This window comes from Haliotis cracherodii, unplaced genomic scaffold (assembly GCF_022045235.1).
Source record: "Haliotis cracherodii isolate W230 unplaced genomic scaffold, xgHalCrac1.p SCAF_7, whole genome shotgun sequence".
In the NCBI taxonomy this organism is placed as follows: Eukaryota; Metazoa; Mollusca; class Gastropoda; order Lepetellida; family Haliotidae; genus Haliotis; species Haliotis cracherodii.
Genome location: NW_027266330.1, coordinates 27,683,336 through 27,701,429, shown reverse-complemented (window position 1 = coordinate 27,701,429; position 18,094 = coordinate 27,683,336). Strand labels below are relative to the sequence as shown.

At 40.8% G+C, this 18,094-nt stretch overlaps 1 protein-coding gene across 1 annotated transcript; it reads left to right on the top strand.

Moving 5' to 3' along the window:
• Positions 1 to 831: 831 nt before the first annotated feature.
• On the top strand, positions 832 to 18,094 carry LOC139447492 (protein O-mannosyl-transferase TMTC4-like). Its single transcript, XM_071228892.1, has 17 exons — positions 832 to 911; positions 1,261 to 1,603; positions 4,309 to 4,528; positions 5,439 to 5,526; positions 6,227 to 6,339; positions 7,148 to 7,264; positions 8,263 to 8,427; positions 9,038 to 9,240; positions 9,484 to 9,670; positions 10,635 to 10,691; positions 12,098 to 12,169; positions 13,569 to 13,645; positions 14,915 to 15,022; positions 15,503 to 15,644; positions 16,041 to 16,155; positions 17,062 to 17,244; positions 18,009 to 18,094. The coding sequence occupies exons 2-17, from the start codon at positions 1,275 to 1,277 to the stop codon at positions 18,092 to 18,094; spliced, it is 2,262 nt and encodes a 753-aa protein (XP_071084993.1). The 5' UTR covers positions 832 to 911; positions 1,261 to 1,274.

Below are 18,094 nucleotides of genomic sequence, written 5' to 3'. Positions count from 1 at the left end.
GCGATTCGCTGTGCAGAGTTGTGTCCCTTGGGCATGCCAGAAACCTATGATTGTGGGTTCGAATCCCGGTTCGCCCAAATTATGATTCTAGGTTTGTCAGCACCATACCCGTGCTCGTGGGTTTCACCGAAGTGATAAACGTCTGAGACCTACATCACTTCGAGCTTTCCTCCAACATTAAGCTGACACGCCGTGATATAACTGGAATACTGTAAAAAGCGGCGTTAAATAGAGAGTGTCCTTACCGTTCCTACTTTATGATTAATAAATAGAATATTCATTTTATATATGTTTGGTTTTAGGTAAAAATGTTTACGAATAAGCTTTTTCTCATCAGTTTAAAAGTAGGGACGAACAAAGAGATAATGAAATTCATCACCGACATCTCTGAGTTTACATAAATTACACTTTCTTTCAATTAATGGTATTTCGTTCCATCTACCTGTCTCAGTTGGAAGGAAATGATTTGATGTCCTAAATTTAAGCAATATTCTCCAGTTATTCTCTTGCAGAATACTTGGGGACGATTCGAAATGAATATTTAGTTTTTTAACAATGTTCTAAGTAATTCCTTTGGAAGAGTTTTCTATTGTAGATACCCATGTTTCCTGAAACATATCATTCAATTTAGTTTTGATGATAATATTTAGCCGCTAAATAGTCACCAGAGCCACAACATGTAGCGATGGCGTTGAGTACAGATTTCACAACCAAATCGGATTTCGAGTCGATTTGAAGCATGTGTTACCATGTACCTCATAAATCCATAGACAATTTATGCAGCGGCTACTGGTTGGATGGTCAATTGGCGTTGCAATCTGCTGTCCGAATCAAACATGTACTTCTGAGGAGTAACTGCAAAACGGGCTGCATACATAAGATCTGTGCAAGAATCGGACAGTATTGACACGGTAAGCAGGACATTTTCGCAAAAGTTCATCTGTATATTTCATCTACCTATTATAAATATAAACCTATACGCGTGTGTAAGTTCATGTATAAAGACTTACAAAATCAATTTCTCACGTGACAGTGATTGGCTGAATTCGAGAAACCCGATATCTCTATAGATCCCCGTAGCTGCTGGATAAGGTTACGCACTCGCATAACCCAGAATGAAAACAATAGAACAATTCACAGACATTTATTAATATGAATATATAGGCCCTTGTTATTTGTACTTTTAATATTTAGCCTTAACGTGTCATTTGATGGTTATGTGTGCTTGATTACATACAGATGATATGATTTGATCTTTAGAATAACAAACTTTGATGGGGACCGCCAGTAGATCGACCTTCGGATCCTCCAAGACCAACGGCCATGTACGCAGCTACCAGCAGTCACAATGGGATGATGTTCTGCCTGTACCCAAACTCAGCTTCTCTGTGGCATCTGTCATCGTCTTCTGTCTGGCGGTACTGTGTTTCGCGAACAGCCTCGAAGGAGATTTTGTTTACGATGATATTTCGGCTATTACCTCAAACAAAGACTTGCTTCCAGAAAGCCCACTCGCCACCCTCTTTGCTCATGACTTTTGGGGAAAGACGATGAACAACAGAAGCCACAAATCTTACAGGCCCCTAACCGTGATGACATACAGGTGAGAAAGTTGATCATTATTAATATTCTCGATTCCGATTGTAAGTAGTTTGAGTGCCAGGATCCGACATTCAATTCATCTGGGACACAGGTGGCCCAGTCGTCTAGGGCGCCGCTGTGCAGAGTTGCGTCCCTTGGGCACGCCAGAAACCTAGTATGATTGTGGGTTCGAATCCCGGTTCACCCCGATTATGTTTCTAGGTTTGTCAGCAACATACCCGTGCTCGTGGGTTTCATCGAGTGATAAACGTCTGAGACCTGCATCACTTCGGGCTTACCTCCCACATCAAGCTGACACGCCGCGATATAACTGTAAAACTGTTAAAAGCGGCGTTAAGCCCAACTCACTCACTCAATGCATCTCAGCCATATGCTCTAGCCATGAGTAATAATGGGTTCACGTTCATCTGTCCGTGTGCTGTTTTATATCATTGGACAGACTGTTCATGTTGTGACTTTGATTATTCAGTGATACTATGCTGCGGTGTGGATTATAAAGTTTCATATTGTCATTTTGATCTCTGTAATACGTCCCATGATGTTGTTTTGAACACACAGCAATACGTCCCATGTCGTTGTTTTGATCACCAAGCAGTACGTTCCATGATGTTGTTTTGATCACACAGCAATACGTTCCATGTCGTTGTTTTGATACACAGCAATACGTTCCATGATGTTGCTTTGATCACACAGCAATACGTTCCATGTTGTTGCTTTGATCACACAGCAATACGTTCCCTGATGTTGCTTGGATCACACAGCAATACGTTCCATGCTGTTGCTTTGATCACACAGCAATACGTTCCATGCTGTTGTTTTGATCACCCAGCAATACGTTCCATGCTGTTGCTTTGATCACACAGCAATACGTTCCATGATGTTGCTTGGATCACACAGCAATACGTTCCACGATGTTGTTTTGATCACACAGCAATACGTTCCATGTTGTTGCTTGGATCACCAAGCAATACGTTCCATGATGTTGTTTTGATCACCCAGCAATACGTTCCATGTTGTTGTTTTGATCAGACATTAATACGTTCCATGTCGTTGTTTTGATCACCAAGCAATACGTTCCATGTTGTTGCTTTGATCACCCAGCAATACGTTCCATGTTGTTGTTTTGATCAGACATTAATACGTTCCATGTCGTTGTTTTGATCACCAAGCAATACGTTCCATGTTGTTGCTTTGATCACCCAGCAATACGTTCCATGTTGTTGTTTTGATCACACAGCAATACGTTCCATGTTGTTGTTTTGATCACACAGCAATACGTTCCATGTTGTTGCTTTGATCACACAGCAATACGTTCCATGTTGTTGTTTTGATCAGACATTAATACGTCCCATGATGTTGTTTTGATCACACAGCAATACGTTCCATGTTGTTGTTTTGATCACACAGCAATACGTTCCATGTTGTTGTTTTGATCACACAGCAATACGTTCCATGTTGTTGTTTTGATCACACAGCAATACGTTCCATGTTGTTGCTTTGATCACACAGCAATACGTTCCATGTTGTTGTTTTGATCACACAGCAATACGTTCCATGTTGTTGTTTTGATCACACAGCAATACGTTCCATGTTGTTGCTTTGATCACACAGCAATACGTTCCATGTTGTTGTTTTGATCAGACATTAATACGTCCCATGATGTTGTTTTGATCACACAGCAATACGTTCCATGTTGTTGTTTTGATCAGACATTAATACGTCCCATGTCGTTGTTTTGATCACCAAGCAATACGTTCCATGATGTTGTTTTGATCACACAGCAATACGTTCCATGTTGTTGCTTTGATCACACAGCAATACGTTCCATGTTGTTGTTTTGATCACACAGCAATACGTTCCATGTTGTTGTTTTGATCACACAGCAATACGTTCCATGTTGTTGCTTTGATCACCCAGCAATACGTTCCATGTTGTTGTTTTGATCAGACATTAATACGTCCCATGATGTTGTTTTGATCACACAGCAATACGTTCCATGTTGTTGTTTTGATCAGACATTAATACGTCCCATGTCGTTGTTTTGATCACCAAGCAATACGTTCCATGATGTTGTTTTGATCACACAGCAATACGTTCCATGTCGTTGTTTTGATCACACAGCAATACGTTCCATGTTGTTGCTTTGATCACACAGCAATACGTTCCATGATGTTGTTTTGACCACACAGCAATACGTTTCATGTTGTTGCTTGGATCACACAGCAATACGTTCCATGATGTTGTTTTGATCACACAGCAATACGTTCCATGTTGTTGCTTTGATCACACAGCAATACGTTTCATGTTGTTGCTTGGATCACCAAGCAATACGTTCCATGATGTTGTTTTGATCACACAGCAATACGTTCCATGTTGTTGCTTTGATCACACAGCAATACGTTCCATGTTGTTGCTTTGATCAGACATCACTATGTACCTTTTGGATGTTATGAGAACCCTCTGATATTAAATTTGGAAGGGGGTGGGGTGGGATCTGTTTTTTCGTTTGGATAGTGGTGATGAGACAATGTGCGTCTCGGTGAATGTGTTTACGGCACTTGGAGCAGTAATTAAGTCACATCCTGATGTGTCAGTTACTGTGGGAGGGACGCCCGAAACATTGCAGATCTTAGACCAACTGTCGGACCAGCTATCGGAACCCAAGAGCAAGGGTGTGGTAAGTTAACATCTATACTTACATTCCAGGTGGAATTACGCATGGGCAGGTGGCCTTCATCCTCGGGGCTTCCACGTTGTCAACATCGTCCTGCACGGCTTGGTGTCGGTCATTTTCCTGGCAGTCTTCTCTGTCCTCATGTCTGGTTACCAGGTGGACCAGGAATCTGCCAGGCCGGTGTTTGCCTCGCCCCGAGCTGCTCTCCTGTGTGCTGTGTTGTTTGCTGTGCATCCCATTCACACTGAGAGTGTGAGTACAAACTGTTTTTGTTTATTTTATTTTTAGATTTCACAGGCATAATTACATCGATGTCTTCACTATAGAATTATATGTTCCAGTTTATTTATGAGGTGCTACTGATTTCATGTCTCCATCCTGTCAACATTTCGGTGGAATACTGTGTTTTGTCTTATATTTAGACTATTAACGTTTGTTTTAAATGATAACAACAGTAAGGGTTTTTTTAAACTTTATTTCTGTTGCATTTTTACACATGGGCTATACAATGTAATACATAGGCAGTAAACAAAAGTTGAGGACAGAATTATTGTGTGGGAAACAAAAAATGACAAGATGACCAAAATTTGAAGAATTTATCGATACTATTACTTATGAGAGCTGTGTATTTTGTAAGCATGTAGTATTTGTAAATCTCTTTTTTAAGAAACTGCGAATTTGCAAAGAGAGATAATTACATTTATAGGATCGTTGTGTTGCTGATCAGATGCAAGCAGAATGTTTTTTCTTGTTAATTTGAGTTTAACCTGAATCTCATCTGATAGCCACTCTTCCAGTTTTTGCCATACGGGTTTCACAGTAAGTTGTATAAAGTATGTTACCTTACACTATATGGTATTGTTCATTAGTTCAAAACATTATATAAACCTCACAATCATTGCATGGCTATGATTTATAGGACCCTGTATTCAGTGTTATAGAATTTCGAAATGTAAGTTATGTATTTGCGTTTTTAAGTTAAATATTTCCATAACTTTTTAACAAACATTGCCGACTCTCTCTGGTATTTGATAATGTTAATAATGGTCGTCGTACGTTCCTTGAGATTGTGAGTAATATAACATCAGTTTATCTCTGTATGCTTTATACCACGGGTGTATTCCATGCATAAGGTGTATGTGTGTTGTGATGTTCCTTACAGGTAGCAGGGGTCGTGGGTCGAGCTGACTTGCTGTGTGCCTTGACCTTCCTCCTTTCATTCCTACTGTATGCCAGGGCCTGCCTCTCACGTAAGTCTTGTGTCGGAGTGTGATTTCACGGTGAACCTTGACACCAACTTCAATGTGTTGTGTACGACATGGGTGCATTGTAATATTAGTTAAACAGTGAGTTAGTGGGTTTTGGTTTTACGCCGCTTTTAGCAATATTTCAGGAGTATTACGGCGGGGGACACCAGAAATGGGCTTCACACTTTGTACCCATGTCGGGAATCCAACCCGGGTCTTCGGCTTGACGAGCTAACGCTTTACCGACTAGGCTACCCGTCCGCCCCATTAGTTTAACAGACATGACTTTGGACCTGGGCTGTTGCACATTAGCCTTTCAGTCTGCATGGGCCATTTGTATACAAAATTGAACAGTATAAGATGGTCCAGTTGATGCTATATACTAAGAAGCACGATGGGAGTTAAATGATTTAGACGTTGTTCCAGACAGAAATTTATTTTCCCGATAATGAAACATAACAATTATTATTAATGGCAATCGTGATTGTTTGAATTCGGTGATTGGGTTTAACGTCGCGTCCAAGATTATTGCGCTTATATAGCGACGTGCATGCACGTGCGTGCGTGCGTGTGTGTGTGTGTGTGTGTGTGTGTGTGTGTGTGTGTGTGTGTGTGTGTGTGTGTGTGTGTGTGTGTGTGTGTGTATTTTTATTATTGTAATTGGATTTTACAATAATCACAATACATATGATGATGATTGCAGCCAAGTGTCTGGTCAGTTACCGTCCGGAGTCCTTCTCCCTGGTGTCTGTCCTGGCCAGTGTGTGTCTGTGTGTCGTGTCCACCTTCTGTAAGGAGCAGGGCATCACTGTCATAGTAAGTGTATTCAGTGTTTCATCCTTGGTCAGTTACCGTCCTAAGTCCTTCTCCCTGGTGTCTGTCCTGGCCAGTGTGTGTCTGTGTGTCATGTCCACCTTCTGTAAGGAGCAGGGCATCACTGTCATAGTAAGTCTATGTTTTGTTTGTTTGGTGTTTAACCCCACACTCAGCGATATTCCAGGTATGAGACGACGGTGTGTAAATAATCGAGTCTGGAACGGGACATCGTAAGTCAGTAGTGTTTGAAAAATGATGGCTAAGGACAAACACTGCAATAGCTAAATGATTCATAAACACATGCTCACGATACACTTGGAATCGTAAATCTACTCTACTGCTTTTAGCTGAGATGCCTGATGAATGTTGAAAGGGGTATTATTCAAATACAGTAAACTACGTTTACAACGAACACGCTTATAACGAACTGACAGATATAACGAACTTACTTTTTTGTCCCGACTATTTGCTGTTGTTATGCTGTATATATGCTTATAACGAACTACGGCTATAACGAACTAAAATTAGAGGTCCCTTTGAGTTCGTAATAACCGTAGTTTACTGTATTTCTAAGATATTTTTCCATGTCAGAAAAATATGTTTGCTAACCTTAAACCTAAAGTAAACTCATCATAGATCTGATACAAGATTTTGTAACAATAAAACAAATTTGAATTGGACGTGTCAGATGCATTATTGATTTGGATGGGGTTTTCTTGTCTTGATTTCGATCTTAAAGAAATCGAGCTCCGTTTATTTAAAACTTATTGAAATGTCACACCAATAAATTATCTTCATCATTTTGTAGGGTGTTTGCAGCGTCTTTGACATCGTCATTGTGTGTAGGCTTCACCCTCTACGGTGGCGTGGGTTCAAGAAACTAAAGAACTGTACAGAAAATGGTCATTGTAGATTAATCGATAAGGTAAGACACTTCATATATGTTCAAAAGAGTTGATAGATGCCTTCTTCAACAGGAATCAAAGAATATCCGCATAAGTATGTTAGGTAATTCCAAGGTTTGATCACGTGTTATTTTCCCCCGTTTAATATCGATAATAATAGACACTGCTGCATCTCCTGCAAGTCTTACAAGAAATAGAATGGAGGAGACGTGTTGGTCGATGTTGTGTCGACGATACGTAATCGATGTTAATTCCGAATTTGAAGTATCATCTATGTTTTAGGTTCTACATCTAAGTTCTCAAAATGTTAATCACAGCCCTAATTAATAAATAAACGACGAGTGGGAGTTGTTTATTTCTTATTTACTTATATATAAGATATCAACATTTTGTACGGCCTCTTCAAGGAAGTTCAAGCTTTAAAAATGTTTACCCGTATTTTAATAATGATGACTCCTTCAATAGAATCCGATCTCGGCAATGTCGGACAAGTCCATTTTCTGCACAGGTGGTATTCCCCGCATATTCTGGCAATTATCATGTCGATTACCTGTACCTTTTCTCCCAATACCGATTGTCATACCTCTCCTGCTTTGATGCGATCGATCGGCCATCGCGTTTATCTGCCTTGCCCTGGTACATCTATGGGGGACACCTCATTAGACACCCCCCTCTAAAAAATATCATCGTCTAACATACGACGTCATCTAGTTACGAGCACATGTTCGAATCTCAAATAACGACGTCATGATAGAAAAAAATGTTTTATCGTGAAATAAACCACGCTTCGTTCTTGATTGTTCTTTGTGAATTATCGCGTAGCTATCTTTTATTTACACATAGAACATGTCTCATTTATAATTGCGTTAGCAATTATAACATCTTGACCTCGTCTGGTAGTGAGCATCAGGTCCTGTAACTTAATCTCTCTAAGATGAGGTGTCAGTGTTCACATGTTTACTCACTCAAAGAGAGAGGCATGCATATTGCCATCACTCCTTGTTGTTGTTTGTTACAGCAAGAGATACCTCACTGGGCAAAAGGTCTCATCACCCGCCATCTCATCTTGTTTGTAACTGGTGCGTCTCTCCTCATCACACGCCTTTGGATAATGGGGTCCACACCCCCTTCATTTCGTCAACATGAAAATCCACATTCGTTTGTTAACAGTAGCTTTTATAGGGTGAGTTTCTTTTGTTAACAGTAGTTTTTATTGGGTGAGTTTCGTTTGTGAACAGTAGTTTTTATACGGTGAGTTTCGTTTGTGAACAGTAGTTTTTATAGGGTGAGTTTCGTTTGTTAACAGCAGTTTTTATACGGTGAGTTTCGTTTGCTAACAGTAGTTTATTTAGGGGGGTTAGTGGTTTATTAAGGTTAAATTGTGAGACACTGCCATGGCATAGATCTCGTCTAAAGATAATACATAAACCAACAGAACAAAGCTTCCATTTTGATTTGTTTGTTTATTTGTTCTTTAACGCCGCACTCAGCAATATTCCAGCTATATGACGGAGCTCTGTAAATAATCGAGTCTGGACCAGACAATTCAGTGATTGACATCATGAGCATCGATCAACGCAATTGGGATACAATGACATGCATCAACCAAGTCAGCGAGTCTGACCAGCCGATCCGGTTAGTCGCCTCTTACGAGTAGCATAGTCGCCTTTTACGGCAACTATTGGTAGCTGAAGACCCATCCCTCCTCACTGAAATATCCCAATAGATCTCTTGGAATGGAACTACAGCTTCTGAATACCGCTGCTATAATATCCCCACGTAACTTCTTTCAGATGTTGAACTACAACTACCTTTATGCAATGAACACTTGGCTGCTGTTGAATCCATGGTGGCTGTGTTTTGATTGGTCGATGGGCTGTATACCTGTCATCACCTCATTGGCTGATCCCAGAATACTGGCAGTCATAGGTCTCTGGACTGGGATTGGTGGTTTAGGCTTTCACTCCTGTCGTGGAGACTTTACCAGGAATCACAGGTACAAATATAAGTTACATTTCCATCTTATAGAAATCTAGGGTAATGTAAATAGTCATTTTTCTTATTATCAAATTAGTGTCCAGATTTTGATTTAATGTGTATATATAAACTACACTCTTCATAATGGGTTTTATTTTGCCGAGGCAGCAAATACCAAAACATGCGTAAGCCTGAAACAAGTATTGGCATCTAAACAAAAGGTTACCTAGGTTACACTATCTGACTTTGGTCAACCTTGCAGGATCCTGATAACGTCCCTGGCAGTGTTGGGTATTCCCTTTCTGCCCGCCAGCAACCTGTTTTTCCGTGTGGGCTTCGTGATCGCAGAGAGGATCCTGTACCTGTCCTGTGCTGGCTTCTGTATGTTGGTGGTGCTCGGGGCAAGGCAGATTTGTCTTCAATTCCATCTACACTCCACTGCTAAAAAGGTAACAATGTCATAGCATATAGGAGATGCTTTGTTTGTTTGTTGTTTCATGCCAATAATATTCCAGCTATATGACGGCGATCGGGAAATCATCTGGACCAGACAATCAAGGACTGACATTATGAGGATCGATCCACCCAATTGGGATACCATGACATGCATCAACCAAGTCAGCGAGTCTCACCACCCGATCCCGTTAGTCGCCTCTTACGATAAGCGTAGTCGCCTTTCACGGCAAGCATGGGTTGCTGAAGACCTATTATAACCCGGATCTTCACGGGCCAAACTTGAAGCAAGTGAAGAGAGCATGTGTGGAATGGGACGTGTGGCGGGTTGGGGAAGTAAATATTTGCGATTCGCTTTGCAGAGTTGCGTCCCCTGGACACGCCAAACACATATGATATTGGGTTCGAATCCCGGTTCACCCCGATTATGTTTCTAGGTTTGTCAGCACTATACCCGTGCTCGTGGGTTTCACCGAAGTGGTAAACGTCTGAGACCTGCATCACTTCGGGCTTTCCCCCCCACATTAAGCTGACACGCCGTGATATAACTGGAATAATGTTAAAAGCAGCGTTAAACCCAACTCACTCACTCACTATTATTGCTTGATGCTCATGGACCACCTTCGTGGTCTAGTGGATAGAGCTTCCGACCGGAGCGGAAGGTACATGTAGGTGGTTCGATCCCCGGCCGCGTCATCCCAAAAGATGTTAAACGATGCCTTGCGCTCGGCAATAAAAGTGATGAAGCTAGGGCTGGTCCGTATATTGTGTGGGATATGCATGGTATCTCTCAGGGCTAGTATCATAAAATCGGAATTAGTCCGGACTAGTGCAAGCAGCCACACACACACACACACACACACATATATATTAGTGTAATAATCTTGAACGCGACGTTAAACCCCATTTCACCCCATATCACCTTGATGCTTATGAATATGTGGTATTTCCATTTTACAGATGGTTTCTGCTGGATTCACAGTTGTCATAGTAACGTTTGTTCTACGATCAATTCAGGTATGCCAATCTTCATTTGCCAATAGTCGCTGTAAACAGTAAACTACTGCTATAACGAACTCAAAGGGACCGTTTATTTTAGTTCGTTATAACCGTAGTTCGTTATAAGCATATATGCAGCATATATACAACAAATGTCCGGGACTAAAAGTAAATTCGTTATATCAGTCAGTTCGTTATAAGCGTGTTCGGTATAAACGTAGTCTACTGTACATAGTTATGAATGATGTAGGTATACATGTACCGGAGATAGCAATTTTGGATACAGCAAATATTTGGCCATAATGAACATTATGTAATCCCCACTCGACTCAGTCCAACGGGATCTGCTCAACACTGGAGGAATTCCATTTTAGCACTGCACAATGACAAACATATCACACAATACAAGATGGCGACAGATGTGAACCTAACGTGAACTAAATTGTACTGGCTCATGTCTTCAAAACAAAGTGTATATCTTATTTCTGTTGAGCACTGAATACTCAAATAAGATAGCTACGCGATAAATAACAAAGAACAATGAAGAACGAAGTGTGCTTTATTTCAGGATAAAACATTGTTCTGTCATGACGTCATTTCTGGAAATCGCAACTTGATGATGACGTAAATTGGACGACATCATTTTTCCGAGGGAAGTGTCTAGTGAATTGTTCGCCATAGATGTATCTAGGCAAGGCAGATAAAGGCAATGAACAAACAATCACATCCAAAACTGAGCGAGATATGGCAATTGGTATTGGGAGAAAGCGTACAGATAATCGACGTGGAAATTGTGAGAATATGCGGGAAAGGCGAAATTTTACCCCTCTGTTCATAAAATGGATTTGTCCGACATTGCCGAGGTCGTATCCTATGTTTTATTGTACAGTTAGAAACTCCCACTCTTTGGTTCGTACTTAATCCAAAACCGACCATCACGTATGCGATTTGTACAAACGGCGGAATCTGTTGTCACATGTGTCACGGTGACACGACCACTCCATTTTATGACACAACCACTCCATTGCCGCAGTGCTAGATAAACGCATCCAACCTGAAAAGACGTTAATTGTGTGTCTTTCAAAATTTTGGTCATACATTTGTGCTGATGCAATGATGTTGGAATCATGCCTCCAATGGAAATATTCTTCAGTAGGAAGTTCTTCGACTATTTGAAAGTTTGAATTGGCGTTCATGTGGAGTTCATTAACTTAAGACGTCGCAATAACGCTTCCTTGTTTGAAGACGTGACACAGTTATGGATAACGACCTCTTTATTGTTTGTAACGGCCTGTATGACTACAAAAGGCCCGTACCCTGTAACGTCTTCACACACAATAAAGAAGCCGCTTTCTATCGTTTTTCACGTCATCGTGTTCCTCCATATTCTCGACGCCAGTCAAAGACCTCCTTGTTTGTTGCAGAGAAGCAGCGACTGGAGGGTACCAATGGAACTGTACATATCGGGGGCCAGTGTTTGTCCACTCAATGCTAAAGTTAGTAATCATACAATATTATTGTCAGTAATGTGTATCGTTTGTCTTCACACTTGTTGAGCAGCATTTAGTTGGAAACAAGGCGCTTTAAAAAACCATCATCATCATCATCATCATCATCATCACTATTATTATTATTATTATCATCATCATCATCATCATCATCATCATCATCATCATCATCATTATTATTATTATTATTATTATTATTATTTTCACCATCATGTGTTTTATGAGTGTTTGTCTGATTTTCTGTTACCCCAGTCCAGGGCACGTCCCACAAAGCGTTCTCCCATTATTTACATTCAGAGTGACAAAACACTCTCCACAAGACTGTATGACATCAACTTTCCCTTTATGTCGAGCAATATTCAAGCAGCTCCAGCCTTTGGTGTTTACATTTCACAACATTTGAGATACAATCGAGCATGCTCTTTCTACCAAGATTTCAAAGAAGGTCATATGACTCTTGCTCAGAAGTTGTTTGATCAAGGTTACAACATTCAAGGCGTCAGTAAAACGTTTTATGGAAGACATGTGGAGGACATCTCAAAATTTGACGAATCAGTGACAATATGATGTCCGATGCAATTCCCTATTTTGACTTTGTTCAGGTGAACAATTGACTTGGCTTTGCATGTGTTTGTGACTGGTGCGAAGGGTGGGGCTCACCTTTTCGCGAACACCTGGTATCATCACTATTTGATAGTGATTAATAAAACACATGCCCATGATATAGTCGGAATCGCACAATCGACTCTGCTTTATGCAGAGATTTCTTTTGGACATGGAAAGGGTATTGTATTGTTAAACCTAATTTCACCTCATCTCACCTGATTTCAGTAAAGGAGACCTTGTGTCCAAACATGCTACATGTTGGGTCAAGTGATATGAAGGTAGCTGGTAGCAGTGGTTTAATGCCAAGTCATCACTGTACGAGTTCTGGATAAAATAAATACAGAATTTTATTAGATGAGAAGGTTGTACGGATCATGTCGTGAATAGTGTTCAAAGTTTCATACGCACGTCTGTCACATGACTTGCCTTTGCATGTGTTTGTGACTGGCGCCGCCGGTGGGTCGGGACACGCTCACTTTTCCGCGAGCACCTGGTATCACACTATTCGATGTGCATGTTCATGACATAGTCAGAACCGTGATATTAACCCAACGTTTGCCATAGAAAGGGTATCGTCGCTTTTATCCTTAAATGGATATAACATCAATGTAACTACTCTCGATGATCAGGAAAGGTTTAATCTGAACAAATATTTTTTTTATCATTATAGTTTCGCCGTAAATGTTTGACGCAGTTACACTCGTCATGTGTAAATACGACTGCTCATTTTCTTACTTGTGCTACTTTTAATAAATAAATGCATATGTTATTATATTTTCAGATTCATTTCAACATAGCCAAGCTTGAGGAACAAGACAACCCAGACTATGCTATTGAGAAATACAGACTTGCTCTCAAGTATGTATATATTTAACTGTTACGAATTTACAAGAATAATGATATTCGATATATGTGAGTTGTCGGAGTCGTACAATGAACTTTGCTTTTAGTAAAGATTTCTTATGATTATGGAAATTTAATTGTTTGATAGTCATTACTTAGAAGTTGACGGGTGACAAAGTGGCCACAATTTATGGATAACAACATTTTTAATACTGTAAAGGCGACGTCTTGCTTGACAACGGTATAAGAATCTATACCGAAACGTCGCCTTTACAGTAGTAAAGAAGTTGTTGTCCATAAATTGTGTCTACTTTGTCATTATGGAAATTGTTATCGTTACTTTTAATGTTATCAAGAAGCAGGGGCGGTCGGGTAGCCTAGTGGTTAAAGCGTTCGTTCGTCACGCCAAAGGCCCGGGTTCGATTCCCGACATGGGTACAATGCCTTAAGCCCATTTCTGGTGTCCCCCGCCGTAATATTGCTGGAATATTGCCAAAAGCGGCGTAAAACCATACTCACTCACTATCAAATCAAGAAGTCTTTGGGATCATCGCCACAAATTAAAAGCCCCGGACAGTTTGTGTACAGCTGAGGTCAAATTACTGTCTCTTCTGATGCTTTGTAGTCAGTAAAATGCATCGACATATCCGATATATCGACATGCACGACATCGATTTAAGCGGGGTAAGATACTGGTATGGAAGATCCTCCTAGAACAATAAAGTGTAGACACGACATCAGGGTAAAGCTTTCAAGGTGACGAGTTTTTCACTTTCAAGTCAACTACCCGGGTATCTCCAAGTGGCCGACGCTCACTTAGCATCGAGACAGACGGGTATGCTTGTATCACAAACATCGATAATGTATTCCGCCCAGGGGCAATATACAAGCAAATTAGACAATATAAAAACATGATGAGGCCGATCCGTGATTTGCCCCCATGATTACAGATTATTGGCACATACGCGTCCGGTAGAATATCGAATTGCTAGCAAAATACATTTTGATGTGGGGGCACGGGTGGCCCAGTCGTCTAAGGTGCCGCGATTCGCTGTGCAGAGTTGCGTCCCTTGGGCACGCCAGAAACCTATGATCGTGGGTTCGAATCCTGGTTCGACCCGATTATGTTTCTAGGTTTGTCAGCACTATACCCGTGCTTGTGGGTTCATAGAAGTAGTAAACGTCTGAGACCTGCATCACTTCGGGCTTTCCTCCCACATTAACTGACACGCCGTGATATAAAGCGGCGTGAAACCTAACTCACTCACTCACTTTTCCGCCCAGACTGCACCCTGGCTATGCATTTGCGATGAACAACCTGGCCATCATCCTTAAGGAGAGAGGGGATTTGTCGGAGGCAGAGAAGCTGCTGGAGGAAGCTGTCAATGTCAGGTACTGGACTGTTTCATGCCTCAAGAGTGAGTTCAATGCCGCTAAAAATATTCACAAAATCGTGTTGTCTCTGTTTGTACACACGAAATAACTTTCGCTGTACCTGTCCTGAAGACAATGAATTTTGAAACGCAATGGCAATGGCAAAAGCAATGAATAAAGCGATAGTGATTTGAAGTGCTCACTAACAATACCTCCCCCGTTTAGTCGTCGTATTATGGATATCACTAGGTAACGTAAGTCGTAAATGTTTATCACTTTGGTAAAGCAAGGCGACTATGCTTGTCGTAAGAGGCGACTAACGGGATCGGGTGGTCAGGCTCGCTGACTTGGTTGATGCATGTCATCGATCCCGATTGTGTGCATCGATGCTCATGTTGTCAATCACTAGATTACTTACAGACCGACGTCATATAACTGGAATATTGACAATAAAAATGACAAGAATCATATAACTATTATGCATGTCCCTGTTGTCAGGTCAGACTTCTCGCCAGCTTGGACCAACCTTGGTATAGTGCAGGCGGCACTCAAAAAGAATGAGTCGGCTGAAGCCAGCTACCTCGAAGCCGTTCGACTCGAAAATGAGCATTCTAACGCACACCTTAACCTTGGAAACTTGGTAATTAGTGTACACTTCATGGTACTTGCTGGAATTGTGCAGTCCAAATATATGTATGCAGGATGTTGTTTTTGTTGCATGTTTTACATAATGTCCAAATGGTGGGTTCTAAAGACGGTTATTTTAAAAAAAAAATGTGTGAGTGAGGATAGTTTTACGCCGCTTTTAGCAATATTCCAGCAATATCACGGCGGGGGATACCAGAAATGGGCTTCACACATTGTACCCATGTCTTCGGCGTGACGAGCGAACGCATTAACCACTAGGTTACCCGACCGGCCTAAAATAAAAATAAATAAATAAATAAAAAATAAATAACCAGTCAAGTAAAAATTCCATCAGCAGTTGTGTTGACGTTCAAATGTTTTCTACTGTTGCACATCATTCTTTGTGTAGTACCGGGACACAGGCCGAAACGAGGAGGCCCTCAGTGCGTGGAGGACAGCTGTAGGGTATACACCAACGTTCGCCAACGCCTGGAGGAACATAGTACTTCTTTTATATCAACTTGGTAAGTCATGTCGAGATACAGAAGTTTTGTCCTTCATTAGATAGTAAAAATGTGAATATTGTTTAAGACGTTTATACGATACACGGACGAGAGACATGTCAAATGACCCTGGAACATGTGCCATTAAGGGCATGAAAAAGATAGTTTGGCGTCAATAGTTGTAATGATGTAAACACTGCCGTCGGCTCTTTAGAGTGGACAGGACAACTACAGTGTCATTGATTATGATCAACCCTGACACTATGATACCTACGTCAGTTTTAGTGCATGCTTTGGGGAAATTCTTATCTTTAACCTCATATCCGTGATATCAGGCACAATCAGACACAATCCAGCACAATCAGATACAATCCAGCACAATCAGACACAATCCAGCACAATCAGACACATTCAGACACAATCCAGCACAATCAGACACAATCCAGCACAATCAGATACAATCCAGCACAATCAAGCACAGACACAATCCAGCACAATCAGACACATTCAGACACAATCCAGCACAATCAGATACAATCAGACACAATCAGACACAATCCAGCACAATCAAGCACAGACACAATCAGCACAATCAGACACAATCCAGCACAATCAGATACAATCAGACACAATCAGACACAATCCAGCACAATCCAGCACAATCAAAGCACACATGAAACGTCAAAGCCACAGAACAAGCTGTCTCGTTTATCTGTCGAAACAGATTCCACAGGGCTTAATGCTAAACATTATATGACAGAAATGTAAACTTAGCACTTAAATTACTCGACGCTTCTATATAATCCCATTATATATGATGGTCTTAAGACAACTGCCACACATTCGTCACTATTCGATCACTTTTGAAACGTTTGTGATGGATTAATACCATCTTCGTATTAAAGTTGTGCGTTTGTGTTATCTCAGGGAGGCAGAACGAAGCTATCACAGCTGGCCAACAGGCTCTCGAGGTGGTGAAAAATGACTCGACACTGATGCTGATTCTTGCCAACATCTACATACAGATGCATCAATACTCACAAAGTGAAAGACTCCTGCTAGATGCCATCAAAATAGACCAGCAAAACGCCATGCTCTACAATAATTTAGGTACGGTAAAAACTTCTTCTTCCGAAGGTGTTTTCTATCAAAAGTTAAACAGGTTTCGCTGTGTGCCACGTAAGGGATATTAATACTTGATACATCATATTCAAATGTTATCATATACAAATGTTATCATATAAAAATGTTATCATATACAAATGTTATATACAAATATACATTCAAATGTATTATGGAATATATTTCCATACGTCAACATGTCACTCGCATCAATATCTTGGCACTGTGTTTTAATCTTGTACTTAAATCTAATAACCAAAGTCAAATTGAAAACAATCCAAAAAACATCAAGCGCAACACAAATAAGTTCTGCAAATATCCAGGACAACGACGTCAGTGGATGCAAGTTTTTGGAATTTGAGTTGACTTAATAAGTAGGAGTTTGAAATTCGAATGCCTTCCATGTTCTTTCTGATATTGGATAGAGCACGTTTAACCTAATATTTCCTTCGTTGGACTGACTGACTGAGTATGGTTTTACGCCGCTTTTAGCAATATTCCAGCAATATCACGGCGGGGGACACCAGAAATGGGCTTCACACATTGTACCCATGTCGGGAAACGAACCCGGGTCTTCGGCGTGACGAGCGAACACTTTAACCACTAGGCTACCCGACCGCCCCTCCTTCGTTGGAGAATTGCAACTGACTGTTCCTAAACATAGTGATATGTATCTTATCGTTATCTCTTGAAGTTGTTTTATACCATCCAGTGTCATTTACCTTCATTTCGAGGTGTCATGTTATTCCTAGGTGTGCTTTATCAACAGTGGGGCAAGACTGATCAAGCCAAAGCAGTATACATGAAAGCCAAACTACTAGCACCAAGGAGGCGGTAG